The sequence below is a fragment of the Urocitellus parryii genome, chromosome 1 (assembly GCF_045843805.1).
Source record: "Urocitellus parryii isolate mUroPar1 chromosome 1, mUroPar1.hap1, whole genome shotgun sequence".
NCBI lineage: Eukaryota > Metazoa > Chordata > Mammalia > Rodentia > Sciuridae > Urocitellus > Urocitellus parryii.
Genome location: NC_135531.1, coordinates 112,104,465 through 112,121,864, shown reverse-complemented (window position 1 = coordinate 112,121,864; position 17,400 = coordinate 112,104,465). Strand labels below are relative to the sequence as shown.

The following is a 17,400-nucleotide window of genomic DNA, read 5'->3' as shown; positions in this document are numbered from 1 at the left end:
TATGCTCACCATTATATATCATTAAGAAATGCAAATTAAAACAACAATGAGATAGCACTGTACACCTATTATAATGGCCAAAATTGAATACACTAACAACAGTGAATGTTGGCTAGATTATGGAGCAACAGGAACTATCATTCATTGCTGCTGGAAATGCAAGATGATACAGCTACTTTGGAAGACAGTTTAGGGATTTCTTAAACCTAATCTTACCACATAATTCAGCAATCAAACTCTCTGGTAAATACCCAAATGAACTGAAAACATATTCACAAAAAAAACTGCAAACAAATATTTATAGCAGCTTTATTCAAAACTTCAAAAGTTAGAAGCAACCAGAATTTCCTTTAGTAGTCAAAAGGATATACAAACTGTGGTTTATATAGACAATGGAATGTTATTCAGCCCTAAAAATTTTTTTAAAAAATGAGTTATCAAGCTCTACAAAGACATGGAGGAACCTTATATGAGCTTAAGTTATTGAAGTTACTAAATGAAAGGAGCCACTCTGAAAAAGACTACATACTGTGTGATTCCAACTATATGATATTCTGAAAGAGGCAAAATTTTGGAGATAGTAACAAAAGATCAGTAACTAACTTAGTCTATTTTCTCTTGCTTTAATTAAACACTTTGGAGACTAAATAATTTATAAAGAAATTTATTTTTTATTGTTCTGGTAGCTAGAAAAATCAGAGGGTGAGTGGCCTTATTGAATAAAGACCTTCTTACTAATAAGGACTCTACAGAGTCCCAGGGTGGTACAGGGCATCACAGGGTAAGGGAGCTCATGGCAGCCAAACTGGCTTTAATAATACCTACTCCCCTGAAACCCATGAACACGTTATCCATGAACAGAATTATACCACTCATAATGGCAAGACCCTCATGACATAATAAGATCCCAAAGATACCAACATATGAATTTTGGGGGATACAACCAAACCACTGCCAGGGCCGTGGTGGGAGGAAGGGGTGAACAGAGCACAGAGCACAGCGTAGTAAAACTATTCTGCATGATACTATGGTGGATACACGACATTAACACATTTATCAAAACCTATAGACTGTACAACACCAAGAGTGAATTCAAATGTAAACTATGTATTTTTGGTGATAATGATGTGTCAATGTAGGCACATCAATTGTAAAAACAACACTCTGGTACTAAGTTGACAGATGTTGACCTGTAAGGGGCAGGAAATACATGGAACTCTATTCTCTAATTTTGCTATAAAACTAAAACTTATCTTTTAAAAAAATTATAAATTAAAAAGAAAAATATATGAAGGTTTTGTTAAACTACAGTTGAATTAGTGAACAGAATAGCATGGGCATTTTGGAGGCTTTCCTGCATTCATCCTAGAAAGAAAATTTTCCTAAATTGTGCATTTCTAAAAATATAACATTCTTCTTTGTTTTACTATATATCAAATAAGGAAAAGAAAAGTTTTTTTGTGTTTCTAAGAATTGTAAACAAGAGCTAAGGGTAACAAATGCCACATGTGTAAATGGTGAAGGCGTTCCTGCACCCGCTGTCTGACAGGGTCACAGTGTGGGGGACGCTGCGGCAAGGCCATACCATCTGGAAACTGGAACCATTAGGAATGTTAAGTATTTTGTTTATGATACTCATGATATGGATAACAGGGCATACGTCAATCAATAATAAAAGTACGTATTGCCTGAGATTGCAGGAAAATTCCCAGAATGAGATAAGGATACAATTGAGACATGCCATGAGGTGCATTTCAATCTCTCTCAGGATACAAACAATAGTGTTATTCCTCAAGCTTAAACAACAAGAAATATTTATCCCATGGTTAACAATTTACACTAGCCCCCCTCCCAACCCCATCCTAAAGCCACAACCTGTACAACAGCCTAGCTACAGAAAAACAATTGCTGTGCCAACAGTACAAGGACCACCGTATGTAGCTTATGGTACCCCCCTAGAAGACAAGAGGCTAATAAAAATACATTCCCGCAACCAATAGACCCTCCTTTGCTTTACACAGAAACTTTAAGATGAAAATGGAAAACACATAGTTAATATAAATGACAAATGGGTTGAGGTGTAAAGCCTGCCCTTTAGTTAAAGATTACAAAGACATAAGAATTGGTGTGCTTTGACCAAGGATCAAGGAAGTTCTTTAAGAAAGTAGTTGAATAGGTCATATGAAAAAAGGAAATTACCTTGGAAATTAAAAATAGAATAATGTAAAATTAACATAGATATATTTTAGAGGCACTTCAGAGTAGTAGGCTTTTAAATAATACTTTCACTACTTTAAGTGTGTTTTCCTGTGATTTTAGTTTAGAAATAAAAAAGCTTACCAATAATCATAAGTATGCTTTAAAGTTAAAGGTTAATGAAATAATTAAAGGTATGCTTTAAAGTTAGAAGTGAATAATAAGTCAGGAGTCATGTAGTCTAGTTGTGTTGCCTAGCAACTAGTGATTGAGGTAAAAAACCTAAAAGCATAATCACGATTGGCTAAGGTTACAGAAAAATATTTTAAACAACATACTTTAATATCTTAGATAATCAATGTATGTCAGAAAAGATTGTAACTCTTGAAAATTATGTAAATCAAAAAAGTTTCAGGCTTTGAAGCTATCCATTAACTACCTGAAAAAAAAACACCTGTAAAAAAGTATAAAAATAAAGGTTCCTCCAGGGGCAGCAGAGATTTCTTCTAAAGACTGCTCTTTTTTTTTCTTAAGAGAGAGAGAGAGAGAGAGAGAGAATTTTTTTAATATTTATTTTTCAGTTTTTGGCGGACACAACATCTTTGTATGTGGTGCTGAGGATCAAACTCGGGCCACAGGCATGCCAGGCAAGTGCACTACCGCTTGAGCCACATCCCCAGCCCCATGAAGACTGCTCTTAACTTGCAACCTGTCGTCCAGACTCTTCTTTCGCCAACGTCACTCCTCCTTCAGGACCCCTGAAACCCACTCCCCCCCCACACCCGGGGCTAGACCTCAGCATATAACAATATTTGATGCACTAGAATAAAATCAGCTTATACCACCCTATGATGGCCCCACTTGCCCCCATCCCCCTGTGACCGCTCCCACCAAAAGTTCTAGTCCATAGTTTAACTTCTCATAGAATGCCTTGTAAGATTATGCACAAACCTTTTCCATCTCGAGGTGGGGCTCCCTTTGCTTTAAAACTATCCACTGGTGCCTTTGTATCAGTCTCCAAAGCAATGCTTATCTGTATCTCAGACTTGAACTTGGTGTATTTATTACTCAGTAACTGGTACCATTTTGGTGCCTAATGAATAACCAACAAAGCAGAAAACATCTTTAATAGCTAACAGAGGAAAACACTTATTAGAAATGTTCCTTAAGGGTTAAGTAAGAGCTGGGTACAGTAGCACAAGCCTGTAATCCTAACTATTTGGGAAGAGGAGACAGGAGGATGGGGCATTTAAGGCCAACCTGGGTAACACAGCAACATCCTACTCAAAACAAAAAAATCCATTTGTGTTCAATGAACCAAAGAGCATTCTGCTGTCATGTATAACTAATTAGAATAAATAAATAAGTAAATAAATTTGAAAAAAGAAAATAATAATAATATTATTAATAATAAAAGAAAAGGTAAATTTCCTAGGGTTTTTTTTAGCACTTTTCTCCTCTTTAGAAAAAAATTTGTTTCACATTGTCTTCAAAAGGAAATTATTCCTACTTAGGAAGTTAGCAACTGAATTTCCCTTTGAAAAGAACTACTTAAAAGTTTTGATTATCTTCTTTGCTTGAATTCTTATGCTTCAACAGATAAAGTATTAAAGGAAGAAACATAATATTATTTATTTCTATCTTTAGCCTTGTATCTCAATCTCACTTAGTCCTTTATATAACAAAAGACTTAATTTTCTGTTCCATAACTCCTCCTGTTTCATACTTTTTATTGTATCTTTTCTTCCTGCCACATTGCTACTTTGATCTGCTTATATCAAACAAGGAAAAAAATCCTTACTGTTAATAAAAAAGACATTTACAAAATACTAAAGTAAAGGCCTAATCCTGGTGTTCTCATTATTAACCATGTGCTTGACTGATATTAAAACAAACAAAAAAGGCTTCTCACAGAATAAAAGAATCTTAAATTACCTAAAAATCTCCCGTAAAGCAAGATCAGAAATTCTAGTACCAAAACCAGCCTGAAAAATGTCATAGCTCAGAACAATGCTTACCAATTATTGCAGTAGTCAGCAGGGGTACCATTTCAGCACTAGGAAACAACATTCTTACTCTGAACATTGTTATAAAAAGGCATAGTAAACTGGTGCTTATACTGATCAATCCAAAATTGGCTATTTTATATCCAAATTATGTTTGATAAGAAAAACAGGATTAACTAGGCCATAAATTGTTTTAAAAACCTACAACCTAGTTTCTTAAAGATAAAAATGCATAACATAGTTTGTTGCTATATTTACAGATATTTTCTAATTCTAAATATAAACCTTACAACTATTTAATCACTTCTAGAATTTACATTTTTCTAATATACAACTCAGAACAACAAATCTGAATTTTTCTATGTTTAGTTTTACTTGTAGAGCATCAATTCATTTTGATCTTCAAATATTTCACTAGCCAAATTCAAATATTTCTGCTAACAGAAGAGATTAAGCAAGAATTTGGTTTCTATAAAACGAAAACAATTTTCAGCCATTTCCCCTTAACTTTGATGATAAATATGTGGACAAACTGTTCTAAAAACAACATAAAGGGATGAGGAAAATCAAGAGCACTTAAGAGGCATGATCTCTTTCCTTAGCCACCTTCTTCCTAAGAGAGTTTATTTTCACTTAAAAAGCATTTTAAAATTTCAGTTCTTTATGAATGATTCCAAATTTGAGCTGGGCCCACTGCTTCATTTGCAAATATCATGGCTATCAGCGGCAAAAATGTTAAAAACAAAAATTTGTCTTCACAGAATGTGATCTTAAGAATGAATGAGAAAATTTTTTAAATGTTTATTTTTCTTAAACTGTGACTAAACAAAAACATCCAAAAAATAAAAACCTGAAATTTTCTGAAGTCAATCACATACAAAAAGATTGGAGAACACATAAAAAGACCTAAGAAACATGTTCAATAATAAAAAGCACTAACTTTCTAAAAAGTATTGTCTTAGGGAGAAGAGGTACTGGTTGTTTATTTCAATAAAGTTAACTTACTCTGACTTAGGACAAGTTACTTTACCTCTCGGTACTCAGTTTCCTCATTTATAATATGGGGAAAATAATGTCATAGGATTGTTCTGATGTTACCATTTAAAATACTATGAAAATTTCCTTGCACGTTAAAAAAAAAAAAAAAAATTCTATTACTTGTAGATAATGAGGGACATAAGAATTATTTATAGCAGCCTGAAAGAGACTAATAAAGATGATAATTTAAACTGAAAATAACTTAAGTAAATATACTTAATGTTACATAACCAATACCACTACCCCTGGTAAGAATTTGCAAGGAACAAGAAGCAGGGAAACCAATTAGGAAGTTATTATGAAAGCCAAAATGAGAAATTATGGTGGCTTAAATTGGGGTGGCAGTAGTAAAAATGCAAAATAGTAGATCAAGAGGGAAAAAAAAAACAACTGGAAAGTGTCAAGGAAGACATATATATATTTCTAAGTTGTACATCTTGAAGGAATGTGGTGATGAGTCACCGAAGCAAGGAGCCCTGGAACAGGACCACCTTTGAAATGAAAGCTCAGGAGGTGAAAATGTTAAGCTTGAAGTAAGAGCTACTTGCACATAGTTTTGAGCTTAGAGACAAGTTTGAGAAATTTAGTTCAAAGAGATGATTAAAAGGTTGAAATTTTCTAAGTCAAATTTATAAGCTAAAACACAAGAACTGTAACACTACTAGCTCAAGGACATAATTCATGGCCTTGTATGGTCTGGTACACTATGTTCTTTTCATTAATCCATATCTTTTCAAAGTAATCAACTATCTAACATATACCATCAAAAGGGCAATACCTGTTTTGTTTCTTGAGCAGTTCTTAAGTCCAGAACAATATAACCTATAGTTTCCTTGGCTGAAGATAAAGGATCCAGGGCAAAACACTGGAGTTTGATAGGCGTACGCTGTAGCCTGTAACATAACAATTTATGTGATTTTTTTTTCCTGTAATGTACAATTTACTTTTAAAAAATAAATAAAAATTATTTTAAAAACCAAAAAAAGATTTATGTGATAATACATTGGGTTTTTTTTCTTAATATTGAACTGACTTCCTATTAGCCTTGAAAAGATTATTATTATCCAGATAATTATAATTTATTAAGCCAGGTATACCTATCTATCTATCTATCTATCTATCTATCTATATATATATATATATATATATATACTTTTTATGTATATCTCTGGGTGTATATGTATTTAAACATATACATATTTATCATGTATATCTGTGTCTCTCTGTGTACATTTGTATACACACACATACACATATACACATACACACACGCTTTTGTGTGTATGTGAATGATGATGGTACTATGGATTGAACCCAGGAATGCTCTATCATGGAGTTACATCCCCAGTCCTTTTATTTTTAGGAGGGACCTCACTAAGTTACCCAGGCTTTTGATCCTCCTGATTCAGCCTCCTGAGTCACTGGGATTACAGGTCTGCACCACTATGCCCTGCTCTATTCTTTATTTTTTTAAAAGTTTTCAACCAAAAAGAACTATTAATTATACTTATATAATTAATATAAACTATTAATTATACTTATATAAACCAACTAATATATACAACATCAAAATTTTAGTCACTTATCCAAGAGATTATCATTCTAGGTCAATGTTTCTTAAGCTTCTGTAATGTATAATACCTTCTAAAAGTCAAAAATTATCATGAATCTTCAGAACTAATTTTAAATTTTCTTTCTCATACCCCATTGTCAAATACAAAATAATATACATACATGCTTACAGCTTTTTTATTGCTAAAAATAGTAAACACTATAAAATCAAACTACTAAATTTTAAATCAATTAAAAAGTTAACACAACATATGACAATAGTCTGTAGCCATTATATTGATTGCTATAGCATGAGCTCTTTTTCAGTCTGGAACCCCTAGACTTGCTCATACATTAAAGTGAATAGATTTTATCATCACTTTTATCTGGTAGAAATACTATTTAATAACTGCACTTATAAATTCAATTTATCTCCAGTCAGCAGGGGTTGGTGGTGCATGCCTGTAATCCCAGGGACTCAAGTGGCTGAGGTAGGAAGATTGCAAGTTTGAGGTCAGCCTCAGCAATTTAATGAGGCCCTTAGCAACTTAGTCTTAAAATAAAAAATAAAAAGGGCTGGGGGGATGAGGTTCAAGTGCTTACTCTTGAAAAAGGGCCCCTGGGTTCAGTCCCAATAAATAAATAAACAAACATCTCTGGTACTTTCTCAACCTACAACAATCAAACTGGTAATACTTGGTGCTAGCACAATTACAAATGTGGATCCTGACATCTCACAGAACTCTTGACTAAGCAGATATCCTAGATGCTGTGAAAGGATATACAACATTTTGATATTCTCTAAGAACTTAATATCTCTTTTTAAAATATTTTTTTAGATGTTGATGGATCTTTATTTTATTCATTTATTTATATGCAGTGCTGAGAATTGAACCCAGTATCTCACACATGCTAGGCAAGCACTCTACCACTGAGGCACAACCCCAGCCCCTTAATATCCCTTTAAATAAATCCATGGACTGATCTAGTAAATAGATGAGTAAATAAATTTTTGTAAATTTATTTACAAAAGTAAATAAATTTCTCCTTGCTTTCCTTTTACTGTTAACTTTCTATTTTGACAAGATTTAATACTGAGAAAGAACAAGTATTGAAGTGATTGTGCTTCCCAGAAGGAAATATATTTTCAGTTCTTTAATGAAGTATTGCTGTTCTTGACTGTTTCTGGTCAGAGTTCATGAAAGAATAAGATGCTATAATCTTAAGTTCATTTTATACACTTAACAAAGTGTCTACAATCAAATATAAAATTAATTAATAAGAACCCCTTATATCATTTCTTTCACAATTTTTATTGGATCAGGTAAATACATAATAAACTAATAAGCTATAATGAACTCCAACTAATATTTGGAAGGCATTATTAAGGTACTTCCAGAATATCTAATTCCTCACACATTAGAAGGGAAAAAGCTAAGTTTAATGTAGTGGTTAAAAGCCTAGGCTCTGGAGATTGCTTGGCTGGGATCTACCATTATCCAACTGACAAACTCTGGGCAAATTATTTAACCTCTCAGGCCTCAGTTTCTTCATCTATAACACTGGAGAAACAATAATGTCAACTTCATATAGTTCTTCTAATATGTAAATGAGTTATTATTGCAAAGTATGATGAACCTTTCCTGGTACATTACAAAACAATAGACATGATTATTATTATAACCTAATAAGATACATATTTCATAAGAAACTGAAAGAGACAGACAAAGATGCTGACTTAAATTGAAAATAACAGTTACCTGTGTTGATGAAGTACTTTCCTATCAATTTCCCATGCTAACTCAGTGGCAAACTCTGGCTGGTCAGTATGGTCCACAGGATCAGTAGCCAGCTGTTCTCCATCAAACTTTGCTTCTACTACAAGCATATGCTTTGGACGTTTGGGGAAATGGCGACCTGAAGAGAAAAGACTACACAGATTAATTGGAAGTGTACAAAAATCAAATAAGATCATTTAGCATGTGTTTTAAAATTGACATATGTTAAGGGTGGCTGACTTATACATTTGCAAAAACTATCTCAATAATACATAAACTCTTTCATAACTCATAAGAAACGTGAATCAAATTGAAAGCTATAACTTACAAATTAGTGTTTCTCAAACATTAATGTACATATAAATCACCTGGGGATCATGTTAAAATGTACACTTGTTGCCAAAACTCTGTCCTTGTCCCCAATTCCAATTTAATAATGAGGACAGTTTTGAGAAACAGGGAACTGAACGTTTATTACTTCACTAGCAAAGGAGAAACACAGGGACTCCTGTCCCAAAGGCTGTGATTCTGTCCATCAGCAGGAACAGAGGACTTTTTTAAAGAGGTGACTCAAAGGCTACATTCCATGTGTTTTCTGTCTGAAGTTGTAATTCACTTGTTGATTTGGGAGATAGCCATTTCTGAGATCTTCTGGTTCCATCCCCAAAATCTGGATCACTTATTTCTTTTCTTAGCCTGGACTAAAGTTTCATGACTGAATGGCAAGAATTAAAAGCAGGGGATTTAAAAGATATAATGGACAAGAACCATATCAGCAGACCAAACTTAGGGGCAGAAAAAGCTCTCTGAGCTCTTTTGCCCTTTCTGTTCTTTGGAAAGCCTCTTGGGCAAATCCCTGTAGTGTTGGTATCACACTGTACAATTAACAGTGTTGTCAGTACTGTGGTTTCTTTACATCTGTTTCCTTCACTAGGCTCTGCACAACTTGAGGGGAGTTGTGATTCCCTGCATTTTGTAGGTGTTGGGGACACAGTAAGCAATGAATAAACATTAGGTGATTAAAGAAAGGAGTTCCCGGAAGAGTTCTGCAGATCTCCCTAGCTTAGGTTTCAGGTTTGGGGAAACATGGCACACGGAATGGCAACAGAAGGAGATGAACTTCACCTCTCCAACTCCTCACATTCCTTGGGTACCTCTGTCCAAGGTGGTATGATGGGTGCTAGGAGCAACGGGCAAAGCAAAAGGCTGCTACCTGCATAATTTAGCACTGAGGGGACCTCTCAGATCAGTGGATTCCCAGGACACTGAAGTGTGAGGTTGTTCATACATTTGTAAATTTCAGGAGGCAAAGGCAGTCACAGGACTGGTGAGTCAGGCGGCTACATGATTTATTAAGCAAAGGTTACAGCACCTGTGCCTTTTTGTCAACAAATCAGGCCCATGCCACACAGAGCGATTCTTCTAATAGCCCAAATGGTAATTTGGTTTTAAATAGCATTTCAGATACCACAATTCTGTTGATGCAGAACAGTGATAGATTTGGGTGTTAGGGAGGAAATGCCTGTTTTTAATATTGTTTGCACTCATTTTTCATTTTAAAGAATTAGTCCTCATTGGAGTTCTGCAGGTTAAGCATTTTATTTGAGCATTCTGATTAAAGTAGAACCTGAATCAAAATGAGTTCTTTGGTTGGTCCTCCTGTGTGGGAACAGGTATTTCTGTTTATTACCTGATGATGAAATCCTAACATTTTTTTTCTCTAAATAAAAAATGTCTCTTCTTAAAAAAAAAAAAAATCTGGATCACTTCATTCCGTGTGTGTGTGTGTGTGTGTGTGTGTGTGTGTCTGTGTGTGTGTGTACTCAAAGACAGATAACTCTGCCTAGGATGGGGAAGAAAGGTAATCCTGTTTCCCCTGAGATTAGAGATGGGGAGAGTTTAGGAAGGAGCAGGGAAAGAAGAAGAGAAAGAAACATGTCCATTTTAAAAATAAGTTGCACTGGGAGAGCAGCAAGGGTTATATTCAAAGCATTAAGTGAACCACATCACAGACTCTGGTTGAGTTGGTCTAGTTGGGCCTGAGAACCTGCATGTCTAACAGGATCCTGAATAACCTCGATGTTGCGTTGGTTCACACTTTGAGTAGTAATGATCTCAACAACATTTGGAATTTAAGACTTATATAGTAGTGTTATATAACTATAACACTACTACATAAGTACTTTATAAAGAAGTCATCTGAAGAGTTGAGAAATAAGCAAAAACAAATTTAAAATTTGTTTTTATTTTCCTGTGTCTTAATTTTCCTGTCAACTCATTTAAGAATAATCACGAAATTAGCTAAAGCAAAATAAGCACTGGTATTCATTCTATTCTCAAAGACTACATTATTAACAGGAAATATTTTAAAATTTTATCTACACATCAATTTCATTTGCACTGCCTTACCTCATTTCTTCCTTTACTGAAGGCATATTCAGAGCCAGATATCAAATAGCAGGCTGAAAAAAAAGTAAAATAGAATACCTGCCTTCAAGGAAATGAAGGTCTCAAATGAGAGTTTAAACAAACTTGAAACACTCAAACCAGGAAGCTGAAGAATCCAAGGAAGAATCCTTAAGAATCTCAAAGTAGGGCTGGGGTTGTGGCTCAGTGATAGAGCACTTGCCTAGCATGTGAGGCATTGGGTTCAATTCTCAGTACCACATATAAATAAATGAAAAAAATAAAGGTTTATCAACATCTAAAAAAAAATTTTAAAAAAAGAATCTACACTGGGTCAAGTAGTCCTCTTTTTTATAGTCTACTATAAATAAATCCTTATTGCTACTCATCCTGGCTTGAGCTGCCTGGTTAGGAGGGATTAAGTTGCCTAGAAGGACCTGGATTATAAACCTGTGCAGTTCAGCTGAAGGCTCTCTGTTGAGACTCCTTATTAGGCCTCTTTAACACATGTGGCCTGGTTCTTCTGATTAGCACTCAGAGGCATCTCTCTGGACCTCATTTTCTGTTACTCTAAAAGATCATTATGTTTCCCAAATGAAATGAACTTCATATACATTAAATAACTTATATGTTTCGTCAGACTATCATACTAATAATCTCCAATAAGCTTGAGAACAAAGAATATTCAGTGGAACAAAAAGATGCCTGCCTCATCCCTCAATGTATTTGTTTCAGAAACATTGCCTTTCATCCGTGGGATCTGTGGTAGAAATTCAATTATTTTGTTTTGAAAAATGACATTTCTAAAATTGTAGCCAAGAAACTACAAGCATTCAATTAAGGACAGAGAATATATAAAATTGAAAAGGTAGGCAAAAGTTCTACCACATAGTGCCATGTTTGCTATACTAAGAAGTAAAGATACTATCCTTCAGGACACTGAAGAATTTTAAGACAGATTTGCATATCAGAAAGATAATTGCCAAAAATCAAGAGACTGTAGATGTTTCTGGAAAAGAAGGAAACAAGTCCTTAATCTAGGTACCCACAGTGGAAATCATTCATTCAAAAGCTTGTATGTACCGTCTATTATTATTTAGAAAATAAAATCAATTAACAATTAGTGGTCATTTGGAAGTTAGGAATGGGAAAGGAATCAAGGATAATTTAAGATTTGAGCTAGGAAGAATAGAAATATAAACACAAAACAGGAACTATTTTGTAAGGAACATCACATAACAGTTTTATATGTGTTTGTAGTAACAACTTGACATCCCTGACTCCAAGTTATCTTCCAAAACTGAACTTTAAGCAATTTCCTGCTTAGAACTATATGCTGCCAAACTATTTCTTGGAATATTAATTCTAAATTCCTTGGTTTTCAAGATCCTTCAAAGTCTATGCCTGCAAGCTATACAAGTATTTCTTACCATGATATTCATAAATATTCACCTTCCTTATCCCTGTTCTTCTTGCTGTCTTCTTCAACAATCCTCCCACTGTGTTCATGCTCATGTTGGCCTGGTTGTCCAGTCTCCTGGAATGACTTTCTTCTACCCTCACCTACCTAGAGCTTACTTATTACTCAAGGCACTACTACTACCTTCATCTACTACTTCTACCTTCAAACCTATATTTACAGTCCATATCACATGCTTTATTTTAATAACAGTTTTACTAAGATAAAATTCACATATCCTATAGTTCACACATTTCGATTCAATTCAATGTATATTAGGATATTTATAGATATGTGCAAATACTATCACAGTCAATTTTAGAATATTTATGTCCCTCAAAAAAAAAAAAAAAACTTGTGTATCCTTTAATCATCATCCCCTAGTCCTCCTTTGGCCCACATCACATGTTCTTAATATAATATTATGTTCAAACATATTATATCCTGCACATTAACTTGATATCCCCAAGTAGATAGGTCATCCTCAAGGGGAAGGAATTATATTACATTTGTTTCCTAAAGCACAGGGCACAGTTTTAAGTCTAAAAGTTTTTGTTAAACAAATGACAAGGCAATTTCAGTCCCATGTTTTTAAACAGTAATCTAACAGTTAATATTGTCCCAACACTTTATAGCTTTTGGTCCCTCTACTGTTCCAAACTCAAAAATTAAATTTACACTGTTTCCTGGTCTCTGACCCCTAAAAGAGAATCGGGCTGCTACAAAATACCCTCTTGTGAAGAATAAAAATATTCAGGCACACCTCTGGTTCAGCTCTCAAGGAGTCTAAAACAGGATGATTGCAAGTTCAAGGCCAGCCTCAATATAAGCAATGCCCTAAGCAATTTGGTGAAAACTTGTATTCAAAATAAAAAGGGTGGGGGTGTAACTCAGTGGTAAAGCCTCCCTGTATTCAACCCCAGACTTCCCCCCACCAAAAAAATATATATTTTTGTTATCAAGGTATACATAATCTGTCCCAATTTACCTATAAACTCCTAGGTCCTCCACTTGCAATCTGCTTTCCAACCACACTGAATTTAAGCAGCATTTATTAAATGAATTTAAAGAGGGCAAAACATACCTTGGTTTTCCATAATGTAAGTGCTCTTTGCTCTTTCCTTGACCCAGAATGCTCACCCTTACTTTTCTCACCTGTCAAAATCTTAAACATCTCTTACAGATAAGTCTTAAATCAAAATATGCCACCTCCTCAGGTAAACCTTCCCCTAGCTTCCCCAGAGGCGGACATTCCCATTTCCCATTTCCACATCTCAAAGAATTATGTGACATAGTCTCCACTATACACTTGGAGCTTTTAGACCCAGAACTATCTTATTCGTGCATTGCCAGCCCGGTTTCTAGCATTCAATGAGTCTCCAATAAACAACTGTCATTCATTCAACAAACAAAATTTAATGAACATGTAATATGCCGTCTTAACAACGATAATCCCTCAGGTTCTCAATCAAGACTTGTAAAGGCACAGTCTCTGCAATAATTATGAAAAGGTAGGAAGCCTATATTCACGTCAATGGCAAAGTTCTTACAAATGGCATTACCTGGAGACTGCTGAACAGAACATGCTTTCCAGGCACGCTTTCTCCTCATATATAAAAGCCATCGACAAGCTGCTTCCGATGGAAATCGTTTTTTTCTACATTCTCTGGGGCTACGACTAGTCTGGCTAAATATCACTTATCTCTAATATCTCTCATACTCTCGAGAGATTTTTAAATCAATTGCCTACTAGACTTTGCTACGTACAACTTTGAGCAAGTCTTTGGGGACCACAAAAGCAAAGATGAAAAGGTTCTTAAGGTTAACAAATCCTCGGTCCCACACTACTCTTAGAATTCAGGAAGGAGCAGTTGCAAAAGCAAGTGGGAGGCCGCTCACCTTCTAGGATGGACACGACGATGAGCAGTTGGTCGGACTTGGAGACCATGGTCGCTGTTGGCGGCCGGGGGCGGGGTCTGCTAGGAGCAAGAGGGTCCGGGTGAGTTGCGGGTAGTCGGCGACCCCGGGAAGGGCCCCCACTACTCGCCCGTGCCCCGGGCGCCAGGACCCCGCTCCGCGGCCCGGACGCGCCGCCGCCGGCAGCGCGCCGGGATCCCCTGCCCCAGGTCGCCAGCCCAGGACCTGACCCTGCCCTGACTTGAGGGAAATTCTGCTCTGCAGTCCCGCCCGGCCCAGTCTGCAGGTAGAGGCGAACCCGCCGCCCCGGGACCTTTTGCCGCCTCCTTAGCCGCTTTTCAAACGCCCGGGCAGCCGCAGCGGACGCCACCGCGCCCCTCTTCCGCCTAGCAACCGGGCCCACAGGCCCAGTGCCTGGGGAAGCTGGAGGACAAAGGGCGATAGAGACCAAGGCAGTCGAGGATAGAACGCCCCTCGTCCCGCTTCACCTCCCGGAACTTTAACGTTCCGTTGCAGAACCCTAGGGAAAAGACTGGCTTACTGACTCACAGCGCCCCCTGCTAGCTGGATGGAGAGAGGCGGGCAATTTGATAAGAACGAGCTGCGCAGGCGCACTACTGCTGTGAATGCTTCCTGATATTACGTAGGGCACTTTAAGGAGTGTGAGGGAAGCGTATGCTCCGCTTTATGCCGCAGCCACAATGGCAGAAATATTTCCGTGGGAATTAAAATTTTAAAACTAGCTGTTTTTCAGGCACTGATGTTAACTCTGCCTAAAAAGCTAAATCAGAGAAAAATGACTTAACTCTGAACTCTTAAAATCTTGAAATAACCCTCTCGGGCCTCCTCAAGCTTCTGCCCTTTGAAAATAGTGTTAATACGGTAGCTACTGTAACCTTTGGCGCTGACGTCAACTCTCTGAGAATTTCCTGTACTTTAGAAATCTCCTTAAAAACAAAAACATTGTCACGTGGGCAAGAAAATTAAAGGTATAGGTTCTACCCCCCTGACCACAAAGCAACTAGCAAAATCAAGACCAAAAATTAAGGCGTGGAAATAGTGCCTGCTCCAGCCTTCTTAAATGGTCCTGGGAAAACTGGATAGCCATCTGTAGAAAAATGAAACTGGATCCCTGTCTCTCACCTTGCACAAAACTCAAATTGATCAAAAACGAAGGACTAGACTAGAAATGTTAGAAAGAAACTGCTAGAAGAAAACATAGGGTCAACACTCCATCATATAAGTATTGGCATTGGTTGCCTTATGAAGACCCCAAAGAACAAAAGAATAAAACCAAGAATTAGTAAGTGGGATGCCATCAAACTAAAAACCTATTGCACAGCAAATACACCTTTAAAAACAGAGAGAGCCTACAGAATGGGAGAAAATCTTGGCCAGCTACTCTTCTGATAGGTAATTAATAACCAGAATAAACAAATAACTCAATACCAAAAAAAAAAAATCAATAACACAATCAACAAATGGGCAAAAGAACTAGACAAACTTCTCAGAAGAAGAACTACAGATGGCCATTAAATACATTTTTAAAAATTTGGCATCTCTAGCAATCAGGAAAATGCAAATCAGAACCACACTAAGATTTCATTTCACTCCAGTTAGAGTGGTAATGATCAAGAATACTAACAACAATAAATACTGGAGAGGTTGTGGGGGAAAAGGTACACTTGTGCATTGTTAATGTGAAAGCAGTATGGAAATTCCTCAGAAAAGGAGGCATGGAACCACCATATGATCCAGCTACTCCACTCTTCAGTATTTTCACCAAAATACAAAATCGGCATACTACAGTAATACAACCACTTAATATTTATAGCAACAGAATTGACAGTAGATAAATTATGGAATCAACCCAGATGCCTGTCAATAGAAGAATGGATTAAGAAATTGTGGTGTGTGTGTGTGTACACAATGGAAAAAGAATGAAATTATGGCATCTGCTGATAAATGGATGGAAATGGAGAATACCACACTAAGTGAGAAAAGCCAAACTCAGAAACTCAAAAGTCAAATTTTTTCTCACATATGTGGAAACTAGAGTAAAATAAAGGAGAGAAAGATCATATAGAACCAATTGAATATAAATTAATAGACAAGCCTAAAGTCTAGAGGAATAGAGAAAAGAGAATGGGAGACTGCAGGTGGAGGTGGGGATCATTGACTGACATTGAATTCCATGTATGTATGAGTTTGTCCAGATGAACTCAACTACGATGTATAACTATAAAGCTCTAATAGAAGAGAGGAAGAGGAAGAAGAAGAAAGAAGGAACAAAGAAGGGCTCAGTGATACACACCTGTAATCCCAGAGGCTTGGGAGGCTGAGACAGAAGGATCAGGTGTTCAAAGCCAGCCTCAGCAAAAGTGAGGCACTAAGCAACTCAGTGTGATCTTTTCTCTAAATAAAATACAAAATAGGGGTGGGGATGTGGCTCAATGGTTGAGTGCACCTGAGTTCAATCCCTGGTACTCATCCACAAAAGAAAGCATATATGGGCTGATTGAGGATGTGGCTCAGTTGTAGAATGCTTGCTTGCCTGGTATGCAAGATTAGAAACATTTTTAAGGTTAGCTGGATTAAAACCTAAAAAATTGAAATTTAATTGGCTGTAGCTACTGTGGATTTTTTTTTAAGAGAGAGAGAGAATTTTTTTAATATTTATTTTTTTAGTTATGGGCGGACACAACATCTTTTGTTTTTATGTGGTGCTGAGGATGGAACCCGGGCCGCACGTGTGGCAGGCGAGCGCGCTATCGCTTGAGCCACATCCCCAGCCCTGTGGATTATTTTTAACATTAAATTCTGTAATTATTCTGCTTCAGTATGTACCTTTAAAATATAAAGACTTAAAATATCTTAAAACATTACTTAACCACAATTCCATTATTACACCGAAATTAACACTATTCCTTAATACCAATAAACATGTACTGTTCAAACTTCTCTGATTGTCTAATAATTGTTTTCACAGAGAAAATATATGAAGTAGCTGAGTTAAGGAAGCAAGAGATGGTGCCTTCAAGTCTGTTCT

The 17,400-nt window shown here is 36.3% G+C and overlaps 1 protein-coding gene across 1 annotated transcript in view; it reads right to left on the bottom strand.

Moving 5' to 3' along the window:
• Cep120 (centrosomal protein 120) overlaps positions 1-14,810 on the bottom strand; it is a 78,850-nt gene extending 64,040 nt beyond the window's left edge. Inside the window, exons 1-5 of the mRNA XM_026396200.2 lie at positions 14,665-14,810; positions 14,334-14,410; positions 8,552-8,708; positions 6,019-6,133; positions 3,148-3,289 (exon numbers count right to left, since the gene is read on the bottom strand). Of these exons, the coding sequence (XP_026251985.2) occupies positions 3,148-3,289; positions 6,019-6,133; positions 8,552-8,708; positions 14,334-14,382 (463 nt within the window). The 5' untranslated portion in view covers positions 14,383-14,410; positions 14,665-14,810. The remainder of the gene's footprint in view (positions 1-3,147; positions 3,290-6,018; positions 6,134-8,551; positions 8,709-14,333; positions 14,411-14,664) is intronic.
• Between the last annotated feature and the right edge of the window lie 2,590 nt (positions 14,811-17,400).